We start from the raw sequence: 25,443 nt of genomic DNA on the forward strand, positions 1-25,443 counted from the left end.
CGCCTTACGTGGGGATCCATTCCAGAGCCCTCCACATAAGGGGAATTCTGTGTGTGCTGGAGCCCCATTAGAAGTAATGGGTCTCATGCCCGCGGTGTGCAGCGGTGCGGCAGCACAGCGGTGCACACATGCCATAGGCACATGCCCCATTACTTCTTCCAGGGTGCATGAGAGGATTTTCCGGCACGGCTTTTGGTGTATGTTGAAAGCTGCGTATGCTGCACCCACGTAAAATGCAGGCGCGCTGTATTTCATGATTCTAGGACTCAGAGCAGTGGATTCAAACTATAGGAAAAGAGATTCCATCTCAACATTAGGAAGAACTAAGAGCTGTTCAACAGTGGAATACACTCCCTTAGAGAGTGGCAGAGTCTCCTTTGGAGGTTTTTAAATAAAGGCAGGATGGCCATCTGTTGGTGGTGCTTTGATGGTGTATTCCTGCATGAACTGGATGGCTCTTGAGGTTTCTTCCAACTCTATCATTCTGTAAAAAAGAGATAACCCATTCTTCTTGTCATCTGATACTCTGAATATTTGAGGTTTCAGTAGCAAATATGACTGCCATTTCTATCACTTAGTCTGTTATTGAGTAACCACCAGTGTTCAGATTAAGGTAGGACTGAGTGTACCTTGAGAAAATGTCATACTTCATGGACAAAAGGAAACCAAACATTCACCAAAACATTGTTATAAATAGGAGGAACAATTAAATTAAAAAAGCTTGTTGCTTATGTGCTCTGGCAGTCTGAACATTACACAGCCTTCCATCAGTAACCTTTTGAGCTTATGTCTTTAACAATCCATAGGAAAGAGAGTTGTCTTATGAAGATGTAACATTTTGTTTGAGTGCATTTGAGGACAGAGAAAAATTGGTAGGCCAGAGCACTCATTCCAAGCAACTGCTAAGCCATCTTTCTGACATCTAATGCAACAAGGATGCCATCGCCTTACCGCAGTAGCTTCAAAAAGAAAATGAAAGCTTTTCATATTGTGTTGAACTAAATATCTCTATCTGTTTATTATATTTATGCCCTATCTTTACTTGAGAGGCAGTGGTGTTACCATGGAGTGTGGACCACACCAGATGACCCCCTAGGAGGGGGTGACGCCACTGCTCCTCAAATATCTTTCTTTGTGCAGAAACAGATTGTGGGCTTCACCTGTGTTGTTGAAGAGATAGGATGTGTGGGGTGGGGCTCAGTGGGAGGAGAAAGGGAAGGCCCCGGGTTTTTTTTAAATTAACATTTCAAATTTCAAATCATTAATTATTTTAATTAAAAATATATTTTTAAAAATTATCTTAAAACATCACCTTTTACCAATTGTTCACTTTAAGCACATGAAACTATATACACGGGGGCCTCTCCTTACACGGGGGATCAATTCCGGATCCCCCCTCGTAAGGAAAAATCCGCCTATGCTCGAGCCCCATAGGAAATAACGGAATGTGAGCATGTGGCGGAGCGGCATCTGACTCTATCTTGGCCTCTGAGGGGAAGAGAAGGTAGGCCCAATACCATCAGGTCTCCCTAAAGGAACTGAGCCTTCCCACAAGACATCTGACTCCATCCTGGCCTCTGAGGGGAAGAGAAGGGGGACCCAATACCACCAGGCCTTCCCTAATCGGTCCTAATCAGAGTAAGAGGAAGGGCACTCCCTCCAGTCCATCTGTCGTGGCCCAGGCATCAGAGGGAGAGAAGATCTACTGGACTTTTCGCCTTCCCCACTACCATTCCCTTCTCCTTTTGTATCTTGTCTCTTTAGACTGTAAGCCTGAGGGCAGGGAAATGTCTAATTAACAATTTGTAAGCCGCTCTGATAGCCTTGGCTGAAGAGCGGGGTATAAGTAAATAAATATTATATTATATATTGTTTTCCTCACTATATAATATAATATAATATAAGCACCTTCCGCATAAGTCGGAAGCTGCATAAAATGTGTCTGTATATGTAAATACATTTAGGCTGTGTGCATGATATTGTAATTTAAAAGTATAATTTTAATTGGGCTAGTTATTTGTCACAGCTTTTACCATTAGATACAATCATATAGGGGAATAACAATTTATGAGTAACATTAGTACAAACAAACTAATTCCTAGGGATTCTGTTTGGTGTGGTAATAAAAGGAGGTCAATGGAAGGGTGTGTGTGACACCAACCCTAGTGATGCCACTGCAGAGAGGTGGTCAATGCCAGAGGTTTGGGACCTGCATTAGACCTTTACAGGGCATTGGAAAGCTGCCCCCACCATTCTTTTACTGCACACCTCCCATCCTGGAGATTTTAAAACTTGTTTTTCCTCCAAAAATGTCTCTTAACTAAGATTCTCCTCATTCCTTAGGGCATGCATCGGCAACCAACGGCCCATGGGCCGGATCCGGCCCGGGGAGGAGCCAGATCCGGCCCCCGCCCGGTCCTGCCGCAGGCGCCGCCGCCAAAGCCTTTGGGCCAGTCGGCAGCCTCCTCCTCCTCCTCTTCCTGCGCCTCTGTGCTCTCCTTCTCCGGGGCCGGAGGCACCTCTTGCAAGCCCTTGTTTGCGAGCGCGCGCTAACGAGGCTTGCAAAGAGCAGCTCTGTCTCTTGAGGGAGCCTGGCAGGGGCTGGCCAATAGAAAAATGGCGGGGGGGGGGGACTGTTTCTAGCCCCACTCTGCCATTGGCCAGCCTCAATGAGGAAGAGAAACTTGGGAAGAGCAGGAGGATGTGGAGGAAGAGGAGGAAGAAGACCTCTGGCCCAGAGGGAAGGGAAAGGAAGGGCCGTTGTTTCCTAAACCCCTTTGGCTCCGAAAATGAGCAACAAGAGGAGGAGGAGGAGGAGGAGGAGGAAGGTACCATTTCCAATATGCATTTCCCCCTGGATTTAATAATATTCCCCTGCCTCTTTCCCCCTGGATTTAATAATATTCCCCTGTCTCTTTCCCCCTGGATTTAATAATATTGCCATGTCTCTTTCCCCCTGGATTTAATAATATTGCCCTGTCTCTTTCCCCCTGGATTTAATAATATTCCCATGTCTCTTTCCCCCTGGATTTAATAATATTGCCCTGTCTCTTTCCCCCTGGATTTAATAATATTGCCATGTCTCTTTCCTCCTGGATTTAATAATATTGCCATGTCTCTTTCCCCCTGGATTTAATAATATTGCCATGTCTCTTTCCCCCTGGATTTAATAATATTCCCATGTCTCTTTCCCCCTGGATTTAATAATATTGCCATGTCTCTTTCCCCCTGGATTTAATAATATTCCCCGGTCTCTTTCCCCCTGGATTTAATAATATTGCCATGTCTCTTTCCCCCTGGATTTAATAATATTGTCATGTCTCTTTCCCCCTGGATTTAATAATATTGTCATGTCTCTTTCCCCCTGGATTTAATAATATTGCCATGTCTCTTTCCTCCTGGATTTAATAATATTGCCATGTCTCTTTCCCCCTGGATTTAATAATATTGCCATGTCTCTTTCCCCCTGGATTTAATAATATTGCCATGTCTCTTTCCCCCTGGATTTAATAATATTGCCATGTCTCTTTCCCCCTGGATTTAATAATATTGCCATGTCTCTTTCTCCCTGGATTTAATAATATTCCCATGTACATTTCCCCCTGGATTTAATTATATTCCCATGTACATTTCCCCCTTATTTATATATTTCCCCCTTATTTATTGATATCAGTCAGCTTTTGAGATATGGGCCCACTCTTTCTGAAGCCGAGAGAGTGTGACTTTCCAAATTGTCTTTCTGTGCGTTTTTTGTCCTTATAATGCTGCCTTGTTGTGACAATGATGGTGGTGGTGATGATGGTGATATTGATTTCAGCCAGCTTCTGAGGCACGGCCAATGCAAGTTGCTCTGATTTTTACAAACTCATGCACAGTGAAGAAAAACCAAAGTCCCTTGACCAAGTACACACTTCTGAGTAGTATAGTTGGTGCAAGACACATGAAACCTAGGGCAAATCACTTCTTGCTAAACCAGCTTTACATGTCAAATATGCATAGCCATGTGAACTCATGTTCAGTGTGAAACCCAAAGAGTTTGGTTATGCAGTAAGCCTCTGAAATATGCAAGAGGCCATGTTAAGTAAAGCCATGTTCAATGCCCAAATGTGCTGTTTGGAATGGGGGAGAGGGGTTGGCCAAAAGGAAAGTAAATATTTCTGTCATCTGTCTAGGAATAATGCCCAAATGTCATCTATTTTGATCATGGCTAAGAAACATGCATTTATATTAATATTTTTTAAAAAGCACCAATTTTTTTTGCATGTCCTCCATTTAAAAAATGTGTCCTACATTTGAAAATGTTGTCCTATATTATTTATTTATTTAATTATTTATTTACTTTTTGGCTTCGGCCCCCCAGTTGTCTGAGGAACAGCAAGCCGGCCCCCGGGTCAAAAAGGTTGCCTACCCCTGCCTTAGGGCATGGAATCATATAGCCCTCTGATCTCCAGGGCAGGCCTTAGGAATTCTTCTCATGTATCCAACACCTTGAAAAAATCTGTCTTTGAAGAGGAAAAAAAGATCCTTCCTTCTGCACCAAACATGAGTTAAATGTGTCTTAAGGGTTGTGTCAGAGGACCCCCATCCCAAAACAGTGAGATCGCTCTTCTAGAAAAGGCTCTAGTGGCAATTGAGAGTGATGCAACATCGCTTGCAGTTGTCCAAAAAATAGTGGACATGATGTTGAAATGTTCTGAAGCTCTGGAGTTGACCAGAATGAGGTGTTGTAACCCTTTGGCATCTGATGTGTCCCCACCCCTGTCCTAAGGAATGGAAGAGGCAATGTCACCATATTTTTTGTGCAGAGGAGATCTAAATCAATGTGGATGGGTGGGGGAGCCCAAATTGTAGAAAAGGCTTTGTGCCTCTTTTGATGGCAGTTTGATACAAAAGTGAAAATTACTTTGTGTCTAGTCTCCAGTGTTATTTTTAAGATGCTGTGCATCTTTTTTTTAACACAAAATATTTATTTGATTATTCTTCATTAGCAAACAGTATAGGGAATACATCCAGTTAGTCAGCTGCTTCTTGAGCAGCACCAAAAGAAAAAATCAGTTCAGGATGTTTGTATTTTGAAGAGCTGGCCTGAACTCAAGTACTGAATTATAACTAAAAAGAAAGGCAGTCACCATAGCAAAGCAAGTGCAGTAACAATTCATTTTAAATCCAGGAGGCTTTACACATTTTCTTGAAATACGATATTCCAGATTCCAGATTGTCAGTGACATCCTCAGATGTTACATCAGCATGAGTATTGCCACAGAGGCAAAAGACTTTTTCTAAAACAATGAAAGCAGAAAAATGTTCTATAATTTTGGGGCGGGGGAAGAACCATAGAGGGCAATCTAGAAAGCAAGCAAGGAAGGTTTGGTAGATGCATGGTTACATCTAATTGTAAAGAGCTGCTGCATTACACATACATTTTAATTCACTTATTTTAAAAGGTATGTCAAGTGTTCTTAACTTGTTCTGTATGTGTTTATTTCTTGCTATTTTAACATAAGTCACTATTGTTGTGAAAAATGTTTGGCATCATTCAAGTCAGGAAGCATTACAGAAAGAAATTGGAGGTACATTCTCAATGTGATATAGATGAAATTTTTTAAAGAAATAGTGGGAAAGTTTATTTTTTTTACTAGAATCCATCATGCTATATACGCAATCACACCACCTTGATGAACAACAAAAGTCTGTAAACACACACACACACCAGCCATACATACCTTTACATATTATTTTACTTTTTACGATTGGTGTAAGCGAGATTTGATGATCTTGAGCCTGATCTATGATCTGAGTGTCAGGGCGTAAGTTGTGAAAATACTGCACTATCACTTTGTCTAAGAGGGAGATCTGGTGTTTTAGTGTCTTTTGAATTGAAAACCAAATGGGGCAGGCCAAGAAATAAGATAGCGGCCTAAATCCTATTTTTTGTTCCCACTAGAATAGTCCCTTTAAAATCAATAGAAGTTATGTATGCCAGAATTAATTCAGAAAGGGATGGAACAGATGGGCAGGAAAAAGTGGCTTGAACATGCATTTTCTGGGAATGCTTCAAAACCCTGCTGTCTGTACCAGCTGCTCCCAAGGCAGCCCAAATGCACACAGTGTGGTGTCACGTCACACCACTGGATATTTTATTTTTGCCATGTCCTTACCATACATGTGCACCATCATGCAAACATGCCACTGGAAACTGCCTGCTGTCTAGATGCCATCCCATTGCTGTGGGAGGCAAGCCACCCCAATAGAACAAAGACACATGGTTAGAGGAAAGGCCACAACTTTATTAACAAACAAGGGTGGGGTTGGCCCAAAGCATGAGGTCTGGATCTAGAAACATCGATCAACACTCTGGCTGGTGGATGAACAAAGTAGCTTGGTCACAGCTAATCTCCAGGGTGACATAGGCAGTGATGGCAAATGTTTTAGAGACTTAGTGCCCAAACTCCAACCCAAAACACACACATATATTGCAAAGTTCTATGTCTTCTGACTTTCTAGTAACTAACTCTGGCGAACTCTGTGCTGAGGTGATGTCATGTGTGCCCACAGAGATGGCTCTGAGTGCCACTTCTGGCACTCATGCCATAGGTTCACCACCACTAACATAGGGGCAACAGGAAACACCCTGATGCAGACATGCAACCGGCTGATTGCATGTTCTCAGTTGAGCCCCTTGTCACCAGGAGATGCTGACTTGATGTGGCCCCCACAATGGTCACACCCCCTTCCCTCAGCGCTCCTGGGTCCTGAAGGACTCCCGCTCCAGTGCTACGCATCCTTGGATATCATGCCCACCAGATCCAGGAGCTACAAAGTTGTGACAGAAAAAACATACCCAAGCCAAGGGAGGGACGGTGGGAGACCCGAGCAGAGAATGGCGCTGGGATGGGCGCCACATGGACTTAAATAGGCCAACCAACAACCAAAGGGCAGGAAAGGGTGGAGGCAACAAACCCCTGCCCTCAGAGCCAATGGCTTGACCCGGAGGACCGGGCCAGCCAATCATGGCGGCTTCCACTCTGCGAGGGACAGTGGGACTTGTACTCCCATGCCCCTCCGGAGCGGAAGGGGCTGTCCCATCTGCCCCGGCAGCCAATGGCGGGCACTCCTGTCCACGCAAAGACTTCTGGGGCAAGGCAGGGCCCCAAAGGACCAGGAAGTGGGGTGAATGACCGCCTCAGCAACAAGCCAGCCCAGTGAGTCGGGTGGCCTTATTTGCCATATTTTCACGTTTTTGCATTGCCGCCCCAACTGCTTGGATACAGTAGAACACACAAAGTCTCCTTCTTTGGAGGTATGTGTGTGTGTGTGTGTGTGTGTGTGTGTGTATATATATATATATATATATATATATATATATATATCTGTATTTATACCCTGCTCTTCAGCCAGAAAGGCTCTCAGTGCATCTTAAAGTGCATCTTACAGAAATCTCCCTGCCCTAATTTATGGCTATCTGTTGTTAGTGCTTTGATTGTGAGTTTCTGCATGGCAGGGGTTGGACTGGATGGCTTTTGGGGTCTCTTCTGACTATGATCCTATATCTGGGGAGCATATGATGAACCATAGTGCAGCAGGAAGCTAGGCTAGGTAGGGCTTTGGTCTGTTATTATGTACGTACTAAGTATCATACTCTAGATCGGACTGGATCTAAACATCTCTTTGATAGCCTCCAAGAAATGAACACGTAAGAGGTTTGCTGTTTTTATACCTATAATACTTCTTTTTATCCATGTATTATATACATAATACTGCTTTTCATGCCTATAAAGAATTGTTTTCTTTATGTTCCAGTTTTACATCATTTATTGAACAGGTTCAATTTCATAATTAATTAAAATTAATTAAACTTTAGTGTTAGTATGGAGGACATTCAGGACGAAATCCTATCTTAGCTATATGTGCAGCCCAATCACTATCTATAAGCATAGCCTTCCTGACAACAGAATTGTGAGGTTAAATAATTGAAAAAATGACAAAACAACAAGTGTTGCTGAAAACAGACAGCCTATGTTTCTGAGAAATGGTCAATGCTACATCTGTTTTATTCATTTTTGATGTGCTTATGACTTTGATTTGCTGGCATCGATTGAATGTATGTATGGTTCCTAAACAGATATCTAAGTTGCCTTGTAAATTACAATTTAAAAACTGGATACAAATATTTCCAACACTGAAAGAAGTAAGGCATTTGCTGAAGTGGCTAGCCACATATAAATCAGCCTCAAAAGAAGACTATTAATTATCTTACTTTACCTTTTTTAACAAAGGGTTTTTCATACTTATTAGAGCTGGGGTATAAAATTTGAAGGTGTTTGTGGCAGGAAACCTTTCATTCTGCTACCTTTTCAAGTTTCACTTAGTAATCTTGTTACTGCTGTGAAGGGAGAAACTGGTGATCACTCTGCTGACTTGACTAAAACTGTCACTTGCATTAATCCTCAGTTCAAACCTGTGGGCTAAAAATAGAACAGCGACAGCTGACATTTTTTTCTTTTAAGAGCTCTTTCCATCTAAATTTAGAAACGCCTGTGTGGAGTCTCACAGGGATCATTACACATACAGCCAGGGTATCCATAAATAAATGCAACATCTCCCCTGGTAACAACACATAACACACAGTCTGGATTGTTGGGAATTCAGTGCTCCCTGTCCAGCTGGGATCCTCTCAGCTGTCAAGGCTTAATTTTTAAAGGCAATTTCACCTCCCTGGCCCAGATAAAATTATAAAAAGAGCTGTGAAATGTTTTAGCTGCAGCAATTTTAGCTGTTGCTGTTTTTGCCCTTTTTATCGTATTAGGAAGATGATGGCTAAATTCTTCCACTAGAACAAGACACTTAGAGACTGAAGATTGATCACAGGAATATTTGGGGCAGAAAAGCACAATGCCAGTGGGCTGCTGCTCTTTCCTATTCTTTGTTCATATTGCACCCTTTGTTCCTATTGAAAACATTATCCCTCTCCCTCCTCTCTTTTTCTCTTCCCACTCCCATCTTTCTCCCCTCTATTATTCTGTTTCATAGGTGGGAGAGTTCAGGGCTCATGCAGCCGAATGGACAGCCAATGTCACTGCAGAGTTTAAAGAAACCCGCAGGCGCCTGAGTGTGGAAATTTATGACAAGTTCCAACGGGCTACCTCCATCAAAAGGAAGCTCTCTGCAGAAATGGCAGTGAATCACAGCCAAGACCTGACTCCTTGCAAGAGAACCTTGTCTGTCAACCACCTCACCAGCGAGAAAGACCTCTTGCCTGCCATAACAAAGACAGACAGCATTTATATGAATGGCTTGACGCCTCACTGTGCAGCTGAAGAAATTGCTGTTATTGAAAACATTAAGTAGCACTGACTTTGAATCCTGATATTTTAATAAGAAGAAGCCTATGGTTTAGACTTACCTTGTAGTTCCTGATATATTTTTTTCCTGTCCATAACTGATGCTAATCGCATTTTTTAAAAAATCACATGCATGAATTCCAACAGAAATCCACCCACAATAAGGATTCATAGTCACCGTCATATTTCTTGAAAGACACAAAATGAATGGCACTTCTGTCATTGACAAATGCTGGAACAAGCATGTCCGATGCCTTTTTTGTGCCCAGACTGTTTTTCATCTCTCCTAATGTGCCATAAGGCGTTAAGAATGAATAATGCTGGTTCAGGTTAACAATGTAGCTTTGAGGGATCAGTCCTTAAACTTTTCAGGGTCTACCTTACCAAGCCTAGGAATGGACCATGTATGGACTACAATCTATATGTAAATGGCAAGAAAATCTTATGCAGCCTTTTACCTAAGAAATTTTTGTCAGTGCCTTATCTTTTAAAGAAACAGAACCTCTATAACTCTCATACATTTGTTTTTGTTTGTTTGTTTGTTTGCTGGTTCTTGCATGAGTACTACATCTCATTTTGATATTTCATCTTGCCCCCAAGAATCATGTTTTTAAAGGTGTCTAAAGTTGAGGATACCAGCATTAATAAACAGATGCCAAATCTAAGGACAACAAAGCACTGCTCCTATGTCTAGCTTTAAAGGCACTGCAGTTAGAAGGGTTGCTGATGGTGTCCCCCTGCAAGTATTCATTTTTTTTCTTTTTACTCAGGTTCAGATGATACATGTACACTTTATACACTTGTAGAATTTATTGATCCATGTCAGGTCTTATAACTTAAGCTCTAATCACCAGTTCAGGCCCACACATTACATAAACCAAAAATCTTCTGTTTTGTGTTACTAAATTATCTGATAATCAATATTAACTTCATGCATTGAGAAGACTCCTTTGCATACTGAGAATGCAGAATAATCCTGAATCATCAGCAGAGCCATTTTTAGTGAACACAGTCCTGCTGGTAGAGAAGGATTTAAACTCTTCTGTGTTTTAGCCATGTCATGCCATATGCACAGGGGTCGTGTCTGCTGGATTGCTTTCCTGAATGTTACATCCTACAGTGTTTTTTGCCCACTCTGGAGCTGGGAATAAAAGTGGGAATGCAGTTGAAACTGGCATCACTGTGACTTTCTACATCAAGAATATACATGGTATCTGAACACAAATTCAGACATGAAAACCAGTTGACCAATAGCACAATCTGAATATGATCAACTATTTCGATAAGTAGGCTGATATACAGATCTGAAACCAATCGTTGAGATTTCTTTGGCTGTTTTAAAGAGGGAGAGAAAAGCATTGATTATAATTTTATAGCCTCTTGTGTCTTTTATTTCTAAATGTGTGCAAGATTCAGAAGGAATGCAGGATTAAAAATAATGGAATAGATTGTCTTAATTTTTTTTTCATTTAACTCTATTGCAACCTGGCTGTATATAAAATAAATAAAATACCCCTTAAGAGATTAATAGGCAGCCTGATCCTCAAAGCATAACAAAGGTGCAGATGCCACTGAAATAACAGGGGCTTGGGCACCTACAGAGCTGTTTGAGGTCCATACCCTTGGCTCTGAATATTAACAAAATGGGACTTCAATTGGACACCATTTAAATAACAAATCCATATTGTCTGACTATTAAATAACATGAATTATGAATGTTAACTTTATGGATGCTTCCTCTTCTTTTCTAACAAATCTAACTTATCAGTGTAAATAGCAATCAATGAAGAGTTAATGAAATTGTTCATCTCAAATCTGCAGAGTTTTCATTAAATATTTACCAGGCCAGGATGTCAAAGAAAAAGGCCCCATCCCCACTGTTTCCCCCAGCACAGTGTTTTGAATGTTGACATGGCAAGAACGGTTCTCTTGCCATGTATAAACTGTGAATTGTACTGAAAATAATAACAAAAATAATAATAAAGTTTTTAATGAAAACATGCCTTATCAAGTCTCCTACTTGTTGCCATTATAATGCTGAGAAATCTTTTGTAAACCATAACAGTGGAGCTCTGGAATTAGGATGATTTTGTACCAAATTGCAGCCTTCTTAATCTTAGCAAATAAAACTATTTTGGCGGATACTAAATAATATGTCCTCTCAGCATCAGCTTGTTTCTTCTCCAAAACTGATAATAAAATGAATACTCTCCTGCTGTTCTTGCTCTATGTTTGCACTTTGTCTTAAAACACATTGGCTCCAATGTAGTGAGCCTCTTTTATATACTAAGACAAACTGAACACACAACAGGGCTTTATTTTCCTGTCACTGAACATTAGTACTAGAATGGCAATGGATTCAAAATAATTTTTTTAAAAATATAGAGATAGAAATTGCATACCGGTTTAGCAATGCTTAACTGCACTTCAGTGCTCTCTCTCTCTCTCTCTTTTGCAAAGTAAAACAACCCCCTTCTGTTTATATATTGTATATCTGCTTTCAGTTCTTTAAACTTGGGTTATAATAGGGAAATGGGGAGTTGTAATGAAAATATCAGCAAAACAGACACCACCAGCAGATATTTTTTTTCTCTCTCTACAGTCCTCCCACCATCTGGTCCAAAGGATTTGGAGACCATTCAGGGCAAATTTGGGAAGAGTAGTGCATGGCTGAAGGGGAGGAAAAGGGAAAGAAATTCCTGTTGTACTAGTGGAAGTTCACTCACTTGGGCTCAGAGCCTACATGAAGCAGCTGGTCTCAGCTTGGAAGAGGAAAAGAAATGAGTTGAATAGAATAGAAACTTTATTAAGGTCATAGGCCAGCACAGATAAAAAGGGGGATACAGAATAAAAGAAGGTAAAAAAACAGTTTGAAAGCAGCATTTAAAGAATACTCTGAGATTCCAATATAGCAAGACAGGATTGATACTAGTCTACTATGGAGGTCGTTGCCTGGTGACTTAACTGCAGTAGCACAAAATCAGGCAACATTATATGTTGTACCAGGGTTGCTATAAAAAATGAGGTAGCCCTCTCCTTTCTCTTCCCCTGGAAGCCCAGAGCAGCTGCATCTTCATTGTATGAATTGCCTCCTGCCTCCTCTTTTCACTTGTAAGCAACAGCAACTCTCCTTCCTGGGGCTTGAGAGCTGCCTGGGGGGTGGGAGAGGTTTTGAGCAGAACACAAAGGGCTAGAGAATAGCTCCTTTCACCCCATCCAAAATAAGATGCACACATAAACTGCAGTAATACATGCATGTGTCACTAATACAATACTGGTGAATGTTAGATTAAATTCAGTGCCATTTTAAAAATCAATGGAATTACTTTCAGGCAACATATTTAAGGTGTATGTGCTTGGTTATATTGGATTAAATCTAATTTAAACTGAAATGTGCCTGAACATCACTCTTTGTAGATATGTGTAGATGTTCACCTTCATTTCTTCAGCTGATGGCATTGTTCAGTTTACGCCAGGGGTAGGCAACCTTTTTGAGCCGGGGGCCGGGTTGCTGTCCCTCAGACAACTGGGTGGCCGAAGTCAAAATGGCGCCCGGAGCGGTGCAGAAGCTGCGGCGGGGGCAGCAATCGGCGGCAGGACCGGGCTGGGGCCGGTCCCAAGGCCTCGCTGGGCCAGATCCAGCCCACGGGCCGTAGGTTGCCAACCCCTGGTTTACACAGTGGACAATGCATGTTGGCTCCTCCTACTGAAATTAATGAAGAAGCCAGCTGTTCTAGCCAAGAGAATACTACATACTTTTGCGCTGTTCTTTCCAAAACTGATCTCTGAATAGGCCTAGTTCTCACTGAAGTATCTTTCTTGTACTGTTTGCAAGAGAAATATCCCAGGATTGAATTATCTTTTAACTCAGAAACTTTTACATATATAGAAAATTAGCTTGTCAAGGAGAACACTAGATCCAATTTATGTTCATGTATTTATTTGTTATGGAGCAGCATTTAGCCATGTCAATTCCTATCCCCAGTCTGAAGAGGAAGAGTTAAGACAAATACATACTGAGAACTAGACCATACAAACTTATCATTTTTGTGAGTCACACCCATGCTAGATGTGGGATTCTGGGAATTGTAGTCTAAAGGAATAAGCATATCCATGCTGTGTCTAAACAGAATCGGCACCCCAGAACAAGAAACAGGATATTTGGGACTTAACTATTTTTCCAATAAGAATTTATTAACCACTATCTATAGTATTTGTATAATTCTATAGCATATCCCAGGAAAGTAAAAGGGTTGTGTATGTGAAGTGCTCTACAATCTAAAGCACATGAAATCAACCCACCACAGGGGGGAAATATTTTGTTGTCTGCCTAAAACTGCAAATACAGACAAGTCCAAATATCTGTTAGGTCAGCATGCAGAAATAATAGGCTGTATTCAGGCTGATATGTCACAGATTTTCCAGGCCATGTTTATTAATAAATTTTATGCACTCCGTTTTAAAAATCTTTCAAGGCAACATACAAATCGGATACAACCTGACTTGTCTCAGATCAGCTGCACTAGCAGTTTTCTGGGAGAGGAGGGACAACAAGTCATCAAGGAAAAGATTCCCAGGCATCACTGAAAGAGATGGACATCTCAGTTAGATGATTAGCCACCGTGAAAAACAATTTCTGAGTTGGTTTCACTCAGCTTCCTCATCAGCTGGCTTCTCAATGTTCTGGGGCATCATCTTCTTTTCTTCATAATCCCATATATGTATGACACCAATAATCACATTGTCCTGGTCCATGACTCACTTTTAGCCAGTTGATCCAGAACTCAACCAAAATATCTGATTAATCAAAATTAGGGCTTGTTTTTATGGAGTACAACTAGGAGCCCCAGGCTGGCATAAACAGTGACTGTACTTTTTGAGGGTGCTTGGTAGTTGTAATTCAAAACGTAACTTTTCCAGACTGACCAGAACTATGGCTACAACAAGGCTTTTACCCTGCATACTCATTACTTGGGAATACAAGGAAATGTCTGTGTAATGGTTTGTGCACTGAACTAAGGGACTGAACAGACAGGCCAAAATAAAGCTGCTTCGGGTCACTTTGAATGTATGCTGTTTAAATGAAACATGCATTTTAAGTGGTCAGAAGCTGCAACAAAGCTGCACTCCAGTCCTTAGGACTAGGGCATGGCTTTGGTGCGGCATCTGGCCTCTTAGAACACAGGCATCATTTAATTAGCATACCTCCAAAGTGACCTGAAGCAGCTTTATTTTGGCCTGTCTGTTCAGGCTCTAAGTCTCTGGAAACCAGCAGGGACGTAGCCAAGGGGGGGGGGGGTGTTCTTGGGGTCCGGACCCCCCCTTCCATTAGAAAAATGAATGGTGTGTGCTGCTGCGCCGCCGCACTCAACCCCCATTATAATGGTGGCACTTAGTCTGGACCCCCCCCTTCCTAAAATCCTAGCTACGTCCCTGAAACCAGGGTGCTGAACCCCCCACTCAGCCACAGAAACTCACTGAGTGACCATAGACAAATCTGAACTGTCCCTCAGAGGAAAAGGAAAAGGAAAATTCCCTCTGAGAAAATCTTGGCCGAGAAAACCCCATGATAGGTTTACTTTAGAGTCACCATAAGTGAGAAATTACTGGAAGGCACACAAAAACTAACAAGGAGATGCATACACAAATTGGATCAAAATGTCCCTAGTCCCCATACATATGCCATAGTTTTTGTACATCCTTCCCTCTTTTCTCCTCATTTTACATCTGGGATGCTGTGTATCGCCACAGCTCTCATCTTCAGGATTACCTATTTGGGGGGATTGTCAGGTGCATGACAATGTGCTTGTCCCTCTCCTTTCATCTTTAGCAGTATAGCCTGGTCAAATCTGAAGGAAGTAGTTACATGGGAGAGTAAAGAGCTGGTCTTTCTTAAAACAGTGCAAAATCTATTTGTAATTCAGTGAGAGCCCATGCTGACAAAGGATTTTGAGACTAGAGCTTATATTGATTTTGAGACAACCAGAGGTAAAGATATCCCCAAGAATAAGGGCATATTTTTATCTGAAAGAGTAATTTGTGAAATCTACGAAGAGTTATATCAGTCTCATTTAGTGCTTCCAGGAAACTCCTACACCATGTGGCTAACACATAAACCATTGCTGCTTTATTCAGCAAAGTAAATTGTTATTGAGTCTACCAGAACAGTAGTTCTTGGAACTGCTGTAGAGGTTGTTTGTAGGTCCATTAACATCTTCACATGTGCTGCACTCATTGTAATGAAATTATATGAATTGCATTGTATTTTGCAAACATGTTCTTCACTACAACAATCTTGCACATGCTTAACCTTCCAGTGAGTGCTGCTGTGAACTATGTAACCAAAACATCTGACCAAGCTGCCTCTTGAAGAAGTTTCATGAGATTGCTCTCTCTCATATGCAAACATTAAAGCCTGTGATGTTCCCAGGTATGTTTGCAGTGACTGACCAGGACAAGTGGTTATTTGGACTGGATCCAACAACAGCCTTCTTAATGGATTAGTAGGCCACCTAGCACTGGTTTTTTATGCAGTGAAGGTTTTCTGCTTGTTGCAAAAGATGGAAAGTCAACTTTACAGCCCCTCCACCCAAGGTCTTCTGTGCTCCCTGAAAATCTGTTCCAGAGAATGTGGGAGCCCCTGAAACAGTGAGAAACTGGTTCTGGTGGCAGCAAGAGGAGAGGAGGTTGGTGAAAATCCTTTCCCTTTCTTCCACCCATGAACATACCAAGCACCATTTCTGCCATCAGATCAGTGGCATGGGCTTTCTGGAAAAAGTAGAATTAGGGTGCTCTAAATTATCTGATTTAGCACATTTGATTTAAAGTGATATTCAAACATATCCCAAGATTTATGTAGAAATTATTTTTCTGGAGTATTTGTAATATGCTAAAGGGAATGGTATATACTTTCTGTCAGAGGGTGGACAATGGGGAAGAGTCGGGTTGGGGTCTCGCTGCCAAAGACGACGTGCCCAGGGACCCTAAAGAAGCCAAGGAGGAAAGGGCTCAAGGCACTACTGCTGGCGCCAGTGCGGAGACGGGGGAGGCAGGTGCACCAGAGGGTAGAAAAGGGCTGGAAGGAGGAGAGGAAGTGGACGGCGAGCGTGGAGGGCGAGACAGGGTATGAGGAAGAAGTGAATGCACGGGTTCGGGATGCGTGGATTGCAGAGTGAACCGGTGGTATCTGAGAGGACGCAATGAGAGGGGAGGTCGAGGAGGAGAGCTGCTTTGCTGCCAGGGCAACCCCCTTTCTCTCGAAGAACCTTACGAGCCCTTCCAGGCCAGGCCAGTAGTAAACCCCAGGCCCTGTTTGTTGTGAGATATATGAGGTCAGTGCTGGCCCGCTGAGAGAGGAGCAAGAGGACGAGCCCGAAAGTTAGAGGGAATCCACTCAGAAGAGGACTAGTTGTTTTGGTTGGTGGAGAATTATCCTGTTTTGTTTCGGTTTGAGCACAGGCTGTTCCCCAGTTTAATGAAAGAGCACAGAGCATCTCCCTGACTCTGCGTGCTTTGTTATGGACTCCCAAACCACACCCTCACCAGCTGGCGTGCCCAGGGGCCCGGTGACACTTTCCTTATATTTACTACATCTGAAACAATACACACACACACACACACACACACACACAGAGTATATTACTACACCTGAGAGACCACTGGCCAAGACCCTGCATCAGAGTCTACAATGCATAATGTTGCAATGATGGAGTTATGCCGCTGATGTGATCTGCAACTATGCTGGTGAATTATGATGATGCACCATGGGGCACCATGTAAGATGTCCCATTGTGCATCAGGGCATATACATCAGGACACATTGTGCATTAAGACCATAGCACAATGACCAAGCTGCTGGCTTCATTTGTGCAGTGGTCCCAGAGATGTAACTATGCCTCTGCTCCTCTTCTAAGAATATGGGCATTGCACAATACCACAATTTACCTTTAGGTGACTGTAAGTTCATTCACACTGACATAAATATCTAGAAGGATGTCAGGAGTCATTTTTAAAGACACACCTAAAGGGAGGTGTACCTTATATATCAGTAATTTGACTTTCTTTCACTGAGGTGTAAGCGTTGTACCTTCAGCAGTATTCACTCTCTGCAGTACTTATCAGCTATGTTTCAAGGTGAGAACAATGTGATTTAGACCAGGTAGCTGAACATTCCAGCTCAGTACAACAGCCCAGACAACTATGAATAAACACCCATAGGGTGGTGGTGATGTGGAAAATTTTCTAGGGGAAAATTTTCTGGGAAATTACTCACCTCACATATATGCAACAGATTTAAAATTCTGGGATCCAGTCCATGTGTTATGCTTGTTATTTTGTTATTAACTGCCCTTGAGTCAACCTCGACTCATGGTGACCATGTGAATGAGATATCTCTAAGACTCCTTATCCTCCACTGCTCTGCTTAGGTCCTGCAGATTCAGGCCTGTGACCTTCTTGATTCAATACAGGCCTCTGGCATGAGGTCTTCCTCTTTTTCTATTGGCTTCTACCTTTCCTAGCATTATTGTCTTTTCTAATGAGTCATGCCTTATTATGATGTGGCCAAAGTATGACAATCTCAGTTTTGTCATATTGGCTTCCAGGGACAATTCAGGCTTGATCTGTTCTAGGATTTATTTGTCTTTTTGGCCATCCTCAGTACTCTTCTACAGCACCACATCTTTAAAAAGTTGATTTTCTTTGTGTTTGCTTTCCTCACTGTCTAACTCTCACAGCCATATATAGTGGTTAAGTTGCACATTTGCATGCATGTAGCCCATTATAAACTGACAAAAATAAAAAAATGAAGAGTCATGTGGTCCTGATGGATTGAGAGATGATAAATAAATTCCTAATAAAATATAAACACCACACTCAGGATGGGCACAGCTTTAAAGCCCCACACAGGCTTTCCCCTTACCCACTTTCACATCTAGTCTGTGGCCATTTAGTTATTTTTTTATGGAATATAATCCATCCCAGAATTCTTATCTTTATGCACGTGTTTAAAACTGTACATATTGCTTGTATGCATTTTCCATATTTGCAAATATTTGAAATATTTGAAATTTTTCTATGTGATCTATTCAAACAAGCACATGTTTCAGGCTCTGAGTTTGCTTATGGACTTCCAGGTGTTGTTGGTTTGGAAATCTCATCAGCCCCGGCCACTATAGACAATGGTAAGGAATCACAAGCAGTGCAGTCCAAAAATCTTTGGAGAATTACAAGTTGTCCACCCTTGTTTTAGGTCCTAAACAGTAGGGCTTACTTCAGAGTACATATGCCTAAAATTTAATAGTGCTTTGTATAGTTCATAGTAATATCTCCAAATTGGTAAAAACTTAATTCAACAGGCTACACACCATGCCCTTAGCCCCACCGATCAATAGAATACCCTTGAGAGCCTTCTCATACTAGAATTTGCTTGCTTGGCCAATATGGTTCCTATCCTTGTTTTGGCAATTCTGCAAATCTGAAATATTAACTTTTGCCTTGCAGGTTTTTATATTTTGTATATTTTAAATTGTTCCCTGCATCTTTTACCTTATAGCCTATTTCCCTAAAGCACTGAAGACATCTACTTGAATTCAGCAGAATTGATCCATGTGAGCTGAAGGAAGCATTTGTATAGAGACAGTTTTGACTTCTGCTGGTAAATAACAGCACCAGTGAGATATTTCTATATGTGGTTAATTTTGCATTAATTTTCCTTAATCCTAGATAATGAATATGTAACATTCATCTCAATGGTCAATATGATTTTGTTTCTCCAGAGGAAACTGTATAAGTTGTTAAGCGGGCAATACACAGTCTCTCGTTAGTGATAAATAATATTTTCCAGTGGATCAGTTTCAAGTTACTTTGCTAATTATGAATTAGAATGGAATTCCTGGCTGATTTTGATTACTGATATTTAGAAATTTCTAAATCGTAAGTCTCAAAAATGTTTTGAAATATGCAGAAGATATGGTCAAAACAAAACAGAAGTGTTAACCATTTTATTTCAAACACATGCATTTTCTGTCATTCATATATAATGCTGTACTTATTATTAGCATTCATTATAAAATATTTCAATAAAATAATAATATTAACAACAGGTGCCACTATTGCTCTGCCACTGGTGGTATACTTATTATATGGTTCTTATAAGGCCTCTGTTCTGAGCACATTTGGAAAGACTTCACATTGGAATCAACAGTTCCCACAACTGTATAGTTTACATCAACTTAGAGTAAGGCCATAGATGAGCAAAACTGTCAAACCAAATGGTCTTTTGCTAAAAGATGTCCAGTACTGCATTTATGGATTCATAACTTAGAGTTACTGATCTGTAACTGGTCTGTATTCAGTAAGACTACATAGTCTTACTAAGTAGTTTTAAACCGCCTTTCTCTCAAGTTGGGACCCAAGGGTGGGACCAAGAGAAAGCTTTCTCCTGAGGATCAAAGGGCTCTAGGTGGTTCGTATGGGGAGATATGGTCTCTCCAATAGTCAATTCAAGTAATTGATTTTTTTCCTATCTTTTGTTTTTCAATGATTCAGTTATCAATTATCAATTTTTTCCTCTTCAAGTTCAGTAGTCCTTTATGTTGTAATGCATGTTTAGATAGTCCAGTTGTCACAAAACACAAAATACACAAAGTTCTCTATGCAGTCCTGGAAATGCCATCAAAAAAATTATCATTAAATAAATTGTCTCCAAGTCTTTCTTCTAAAAAAAAAAAGAAAGGGGCAAAAAAATGACGACAAAAAATAAATTCCCTTTTGTTTTCAAAGCTTCAAGGCAGGATGAACTCCCTCACAGTCACTTTTTCTTTCTCTTATCCGCTTTGTCTCCCCGTTTTTTTTACATATCCTCCATTAGCCTCCTTCTCGCCTCCCTTCTCTTCCTATCTCTTTCCTCCATTCCAATCTCAATTCTTCTTCATTTCCATCTAGGCCAATTTTATCTGTTATGTCCCAGTCTGTTTTATCTGTCAATGTTTTTAACTTATATTATTTTGTCTCAGTCCAGTTTTCCCAAATTCTTTTACTTTATCCAATTTTAATATAAATTCAGTCTCTTGCACAGTCTCAAAACAGTTAATCAACATATATATATATATATATATATATATATATATATATTTGACCTCTTTAATACAATTAATTTTTAACTTTAGCTTCTGTTCTCAAACAGCAGCAGTGGAATTCAGCTCCATGATGCGGCTGCGGGTCATGCGTAGTCTCCCAGCAGCTTCTGTGTTGTTTCCTTCAGATCTCCTCCAGTCTCCTCAGAGAAACAGCACTAGTCACTGGATCGAGACCCACATGGGCCCATCCGAGTTCCCTTTATCGGGTGAACTGTTTCCCAACCAATTTTGGCTTTAATTTTGGTTGGATCTTCCACGTCTTGGGATGCTTGCCACCCACTTCTGTGGCTTGTGACTGGTCACTCTGCCATCTTGCCGGAAGACCCATATTTCCTATATATTCTGAACCAATTATTTATGTTTTCAGGACATATGTTTTCTGGGCATACACCCAGTTTGTATTAGAATGGTATGGGTTTCAGTACTGCCCTAATTCCATAAAAGATAGACATTGCACAGCCCATTGGGCATGTGCACCCAAATGCCATTTTTTCCAAGCACCTGGACACTGTCCCCCAAATATCTCTCCCTCCCTCTAATATTGCTCCTGAAAAACCTCATCACAATTCCCCTCTAAAGTAAGGCATAAGACCTTGCTTGTGGGAAAGGGTCCTTTTCTGCAGTTGTTTTTTTTTTAAATCTTCTGGACACTTCCAGGTTTGGATGTAAAAGCAGAAAAATAGCATTCTTTGGAGGAGTTGTGGCACACAGCAGGGCTGAGAGGTAATAAAATTTCCCCCAACCTGCTGAAATGTTTTCTGACTGTGTTTCATCAGTCTTCCTATCCAAAGGTGTGTGTTTTCCCTGGGGAGAGGGGACTTGATGTAGCAAGCAACAGAAACAATCTAATGCTTCAGAAACCCATAAAATCCTTTATGAAGATAGCATGTGGACAACCTGAGGAGGCAGCACAAAAGACAGATTTCTAGCCTTACTGTCTCATAGAAGATAGAACAGGGACATTAGTCTATCCTGGGTGCCCTAGTGGCCTCTTATATGGGGAGAACATTATTGAGGTGTAACTACTGGAGTGGGGAAATGATGACATCTCCAAATAAATTGCCCTTCAGTCCCCAAATTTCTAGCATTCCAGGGAATGTGACACTGAAAATGGTTCACACCTAGATCTTCCACATTATTTGTTTTCTCATTCCCAAGGCACTCTTGCCTGCCTTGTTTCTCTGGACGCCTAAACTTTATTCCTACATTGTGCAAGTTTTAGGTTACTGCAATGCTAGAAAACTTTATTCCTACATTGTGCAAGTTTTAGGTTACTGCAATGCTAGAAATTTAGGTGCTGGGAGAATTTAATAGCGAAGAACAGAATTCCTATTGTGTGGATAACATCATCATTCCTGCTCTCCTCCCCATAGCTATATTCTATCAGCAGATTTGTATGTTAATTCAGCCCCCTGTCTAGTCAGTTGCATGTGGACTAGGGATGCTATATCATCTTGCTCTTTACTTTATGCAGCACAATGCCTTTCCTTTTGCCCTGATTTCCAGGAGGAACATGTTGAGTTTTCCTGCAAAGTGAGAGTCAGATGGGTACAACTCATATGCCATTTTTACATACCTGTTCTCCAGTAGCATAGAATCAGAGCAAGTGCATGCACATATGAAGAGGAACTTTAGATATCCCAGTAGGGGAGGTGACAATTGTCAGAAGGAAGATTTATGTCAAGTTACAGTCAACTATTTTTATTAGGCCTGTGCTGTAAAAACGCCTGCTCCCAAGGATGTCTCCTGCTTACTGCAAGGTAAGACTTGCTCATTAAATTTTCCATCCTGAAAAGGGCTTTTTTTACATCTCAGCTCCCTTGGGGAGAACTCCAAAGTGAACTTTCCTGTACTGTGCTTCACTTTGCTTCATTGAAATGCTGTTGCTAACTCAGCAAAGCCATTAAAAATGGATGGCAAAAGAAGAAGAAAGAAACCTCAGCCCAAAACATAGCATGTCTAGAGAGCTGAGCAAAACTATTATTAAAAATATAGACTAAAACAACATGAAAAACTTTGACCTGGAAATAAAGTAGCTACAACTGGTAATTTCTAATAATGCTACTAATTTTCCTCTCTTTTACTACATAGACTAACTGTAAAGGTAAAGGTAGTCCTTTGACATGAATGTGTAGTCATAACTGACTGTAGGGGACGGTGCCCATTTCTGTTTGTAAGCCTAAGAGCCAGCATTGTACCTATTTATCTACTTGCATTTGCATGCTTTCAAACTGCTAGGTTGGCAGAAACTGGGACTAGTGACAGGAGCTTACCCCATCATGCAGCACTCAGGCCTTGAACTGCCAACCTTCTGATCTTCCTATCATCAGAATACTAAATCACCACATCTGTAACTAACTGTAACTGTTCTTTATCCAGACTGAGGTGACAAGATTAAAATCAGGATCAGCAAACAATACCAAAAAGCTTGTGCTATTACTATTTTTTTCTCTTTGAAGCCTCAGTCAGGATGTCTCAAATGTATAGGAACTTGACTTGCATGTGTAGAAAACATCAGGTTGCATCAAGACTAAATTAGTCATGCTTTGTTGTCGTTGTGTGCTTTCAAGTTGCTTCTGACTTATGGTGATCTTAAGGTGAACCTATCATGGGATTTTCTTTGAAAGATTGGTTGAGAGGGGGTTTGCCTTTGCCTCTGATGTTGAGACAGTATGACTTGCCCAGAATCACTCAATGGGTTTACATTGCCAAGTGGGGATCCAGATCCTGTTCTCTTGAATTGTAGTCCTACACTCAAACCACTGCAACATGCTAGCTCTCCAATCATGCTTTAGTCCCACTAAAATTGAAGAAAGTTAAGTTAGCTGGGACTAACTTGTCCGTTCTATTGGGACTAAAATGTAACTTACTGTGAATAAAGTTAAATATACCTTTAACACCTAGGTTGCTGAATGTCCTCTTCTAAACATGCAAGAAACTCCCATGTGTATATGCTTAGCCAATGAACCTCTAAGTGATAAGATTTTTTTTGCAGATATACACAATTGATTGTACACTGTGCAAGACTAAAATGCATTGATGTCTCTGGGGTTGGTGTCACCCTGTGTGGTAACTCATGGTGTTACCGCTGCATTCACCTCTTCCCATAGCATACCATACAGATTCCTTAGTAATGTTTTTTGTATTAATGTCACTTGTAAATCATAATACCCATATATCAATGAATGTAATGGCAATAGTTGTGACATATACAGCTAGAAAAATTAAAATTATACCATTATACAGTATTACAATATCATATGCACAACCTAAATTTATTTACATGGAAGTAGTTTCATGTGATTAAAGTGAAATTTTGTTAAGATTTAAGAAAAGAATAAAAAATAAAATTTATTTTTTTAAAAAAACCTGGGACCACTCCTTTTTTCTCTCACTGAGCCTCTCTCCACTCACACCATCTCTTCAGCATTTTAAAGAGATGCAAATGAATGCCACAGCTCATTTCTGCCCAAAGGCAGATGTTTGGAGAGCAGTGGTGTCACCCCCTCTTAGGGCATCACCTGGTGTGGTCCGTATCCCCCGCACTCCATGCTGATGCACCTGCTAAAGTGGAGAGATTAACTCAATTAAAATTTTCAAGTGAACAATTCAAATTAACGTTGGAAGGCCTAAACATGGAAAGATCGCCTCCAAGTTCACATGACAAATGATGGGCCTCATAAAAGGCAGATGAGGAAACTGCTCTGTTAGGAGAAAGAGCAAGAAATAGATTAATACTAAATATATTTTCTCTGGGCCTATTTTTTGTGCTGGGCAGGATGTTGACAAGCTGAGTGTGGAGGGGATCTCCATAGCTCCATTGTCATGGGCTGATTTCTGCCTGGAAAGGTTTAGATCAGTGATTCCCAAAGTTTGGTCCACCAGAAGTTTGGGATTTCATCTAACAGAACCCCTGATTGTTGGCCAAGATGGCTAGGTCTTCTGGAAGATCAAAGTTTGGGAACCACTGGTTTAGACTCACTGTAACTTGGACCTTTGAAAGGGATGGGGGTCAATTACGATGGTCTGCTCTAGGAGGCTTATGGTTTTAGATGGATTCCTGAAGGCTCTTGAGAAGTTTCCTATTGCCACGATCATGCCAAAGCCCTGGTAGACCTCTGGAACAAGGTACTGAGGAGGGTAGTGGATATGATTGCAAACAAGCAAGCAAGCAAACAATTCTTTATTACATTTCATATACCCAAAGAGTTCAAGTTAACAAAATGTAAGATAAATTTATAGCATAAGGAGTCATTGGGTCAAATCATACAAGCCATGTTTGATTTCATGAAGATGTCACCAATGAATAAATTTGCTTGCACTTTATGTTTCTTTACATGAAATTAGTGTTACACGAAATTTACATTTTTTATTTTGTTATTTTTATGCTTTCTGCTTATATTTTTTTTGTTGTTTTTTATGCTTTTTGTGTATGCTTTACATGAAATTATGTTCCTTTACACAAAGTTAGCAATATACTCTCACTAGAAATGTAAATTGCTGTTTGGAAAATTCAGCAGGTCCAAAACACAGCAGCCCAAATGCTGACTGGTGCCAGTTATATAATTCCCTTCCAAACACCTTTGCTGGCTACCAGTTCTTTCTGGAAACAATTCGAAGTGCTGGTCATGACTTAGACGGTTTAGGTCCAGACTATTTGAGAGACCATATTGCCCAATACGAACCAGCCAGAGCCCTAAGATCTTCAGAAGAAGGCTTTCTCTCAGTCTTACCACCATCACAGGCTCTCTTAGTGAGGACATGGGAGAGAGCCTTCTCAGTAGCTGCTCTCACCATTTAGAACTCCATTCCATGGGAGACTAGGCTGGCCCCCTGCCTACTTTCCTTTTGCTGACAGGCAAAGAGATTTTTGTTTAAGCAGGCTTTTAATGGTTAAGCAGGGAAGGGCCTTATTTAGAAGTGTGTTTTATTTGATTTTAATTTTTTATGGTTTTTAAATGATT

The 25,443-nt window shown here is 40.9% G+C and overlaps 1 protein-coding gene across 5 annotated transcripts in view; it reads left to right on the forward strand.

Annotated features, from left to right (window-relative positions):
- The window catches only part of LOC149310613 (potassium channel subfamily K member 2), a 228,844-nt gene that overhangs the window by 196,842 nt on the left and 6,559 nt on the right, over positions 1–25,443 (forward strand). For 4 of the 5 annotated variants that reach the window (XM_089529305.1, XM_089529307.1, XM_089529304.1 and 1 more), the window contains one exon: positions 9,031–11,475. The exons of the other annotated variant lie outside the window; for it this stretch is intronic. In XM_089529305.1, the coding sequence (XP_089385431.1) occupies positions 9,031–9,348 (318 nt within the window). In that variant the 3' untranslated portion in view covers positions 9,349–11,475. Of the gene's footprint in view, positions 1–9,030; positions 11,476–25,443 lie in introns of those variants that run through there. 5 annotated transcript variants of the gene reach the window in all.

Source organism: Sceloporus occidentalis, unplaced genomic scaffold, assembly GCF_023333645.1.
Source record: "Sceloporus occidentalis isolate IW3139 unplaced genomic scaffold, rSceOcc1.0.p SCAF_6, whole genome shotgun sequence".
NCBI classification, from domain to species: domain Eukaryota; kingdom Metazoa; phylum Chordata; class Lepidosauria; order Squamata; family Phrynosomatidae; genus Sceloporus; species Sceloporus occidentalis.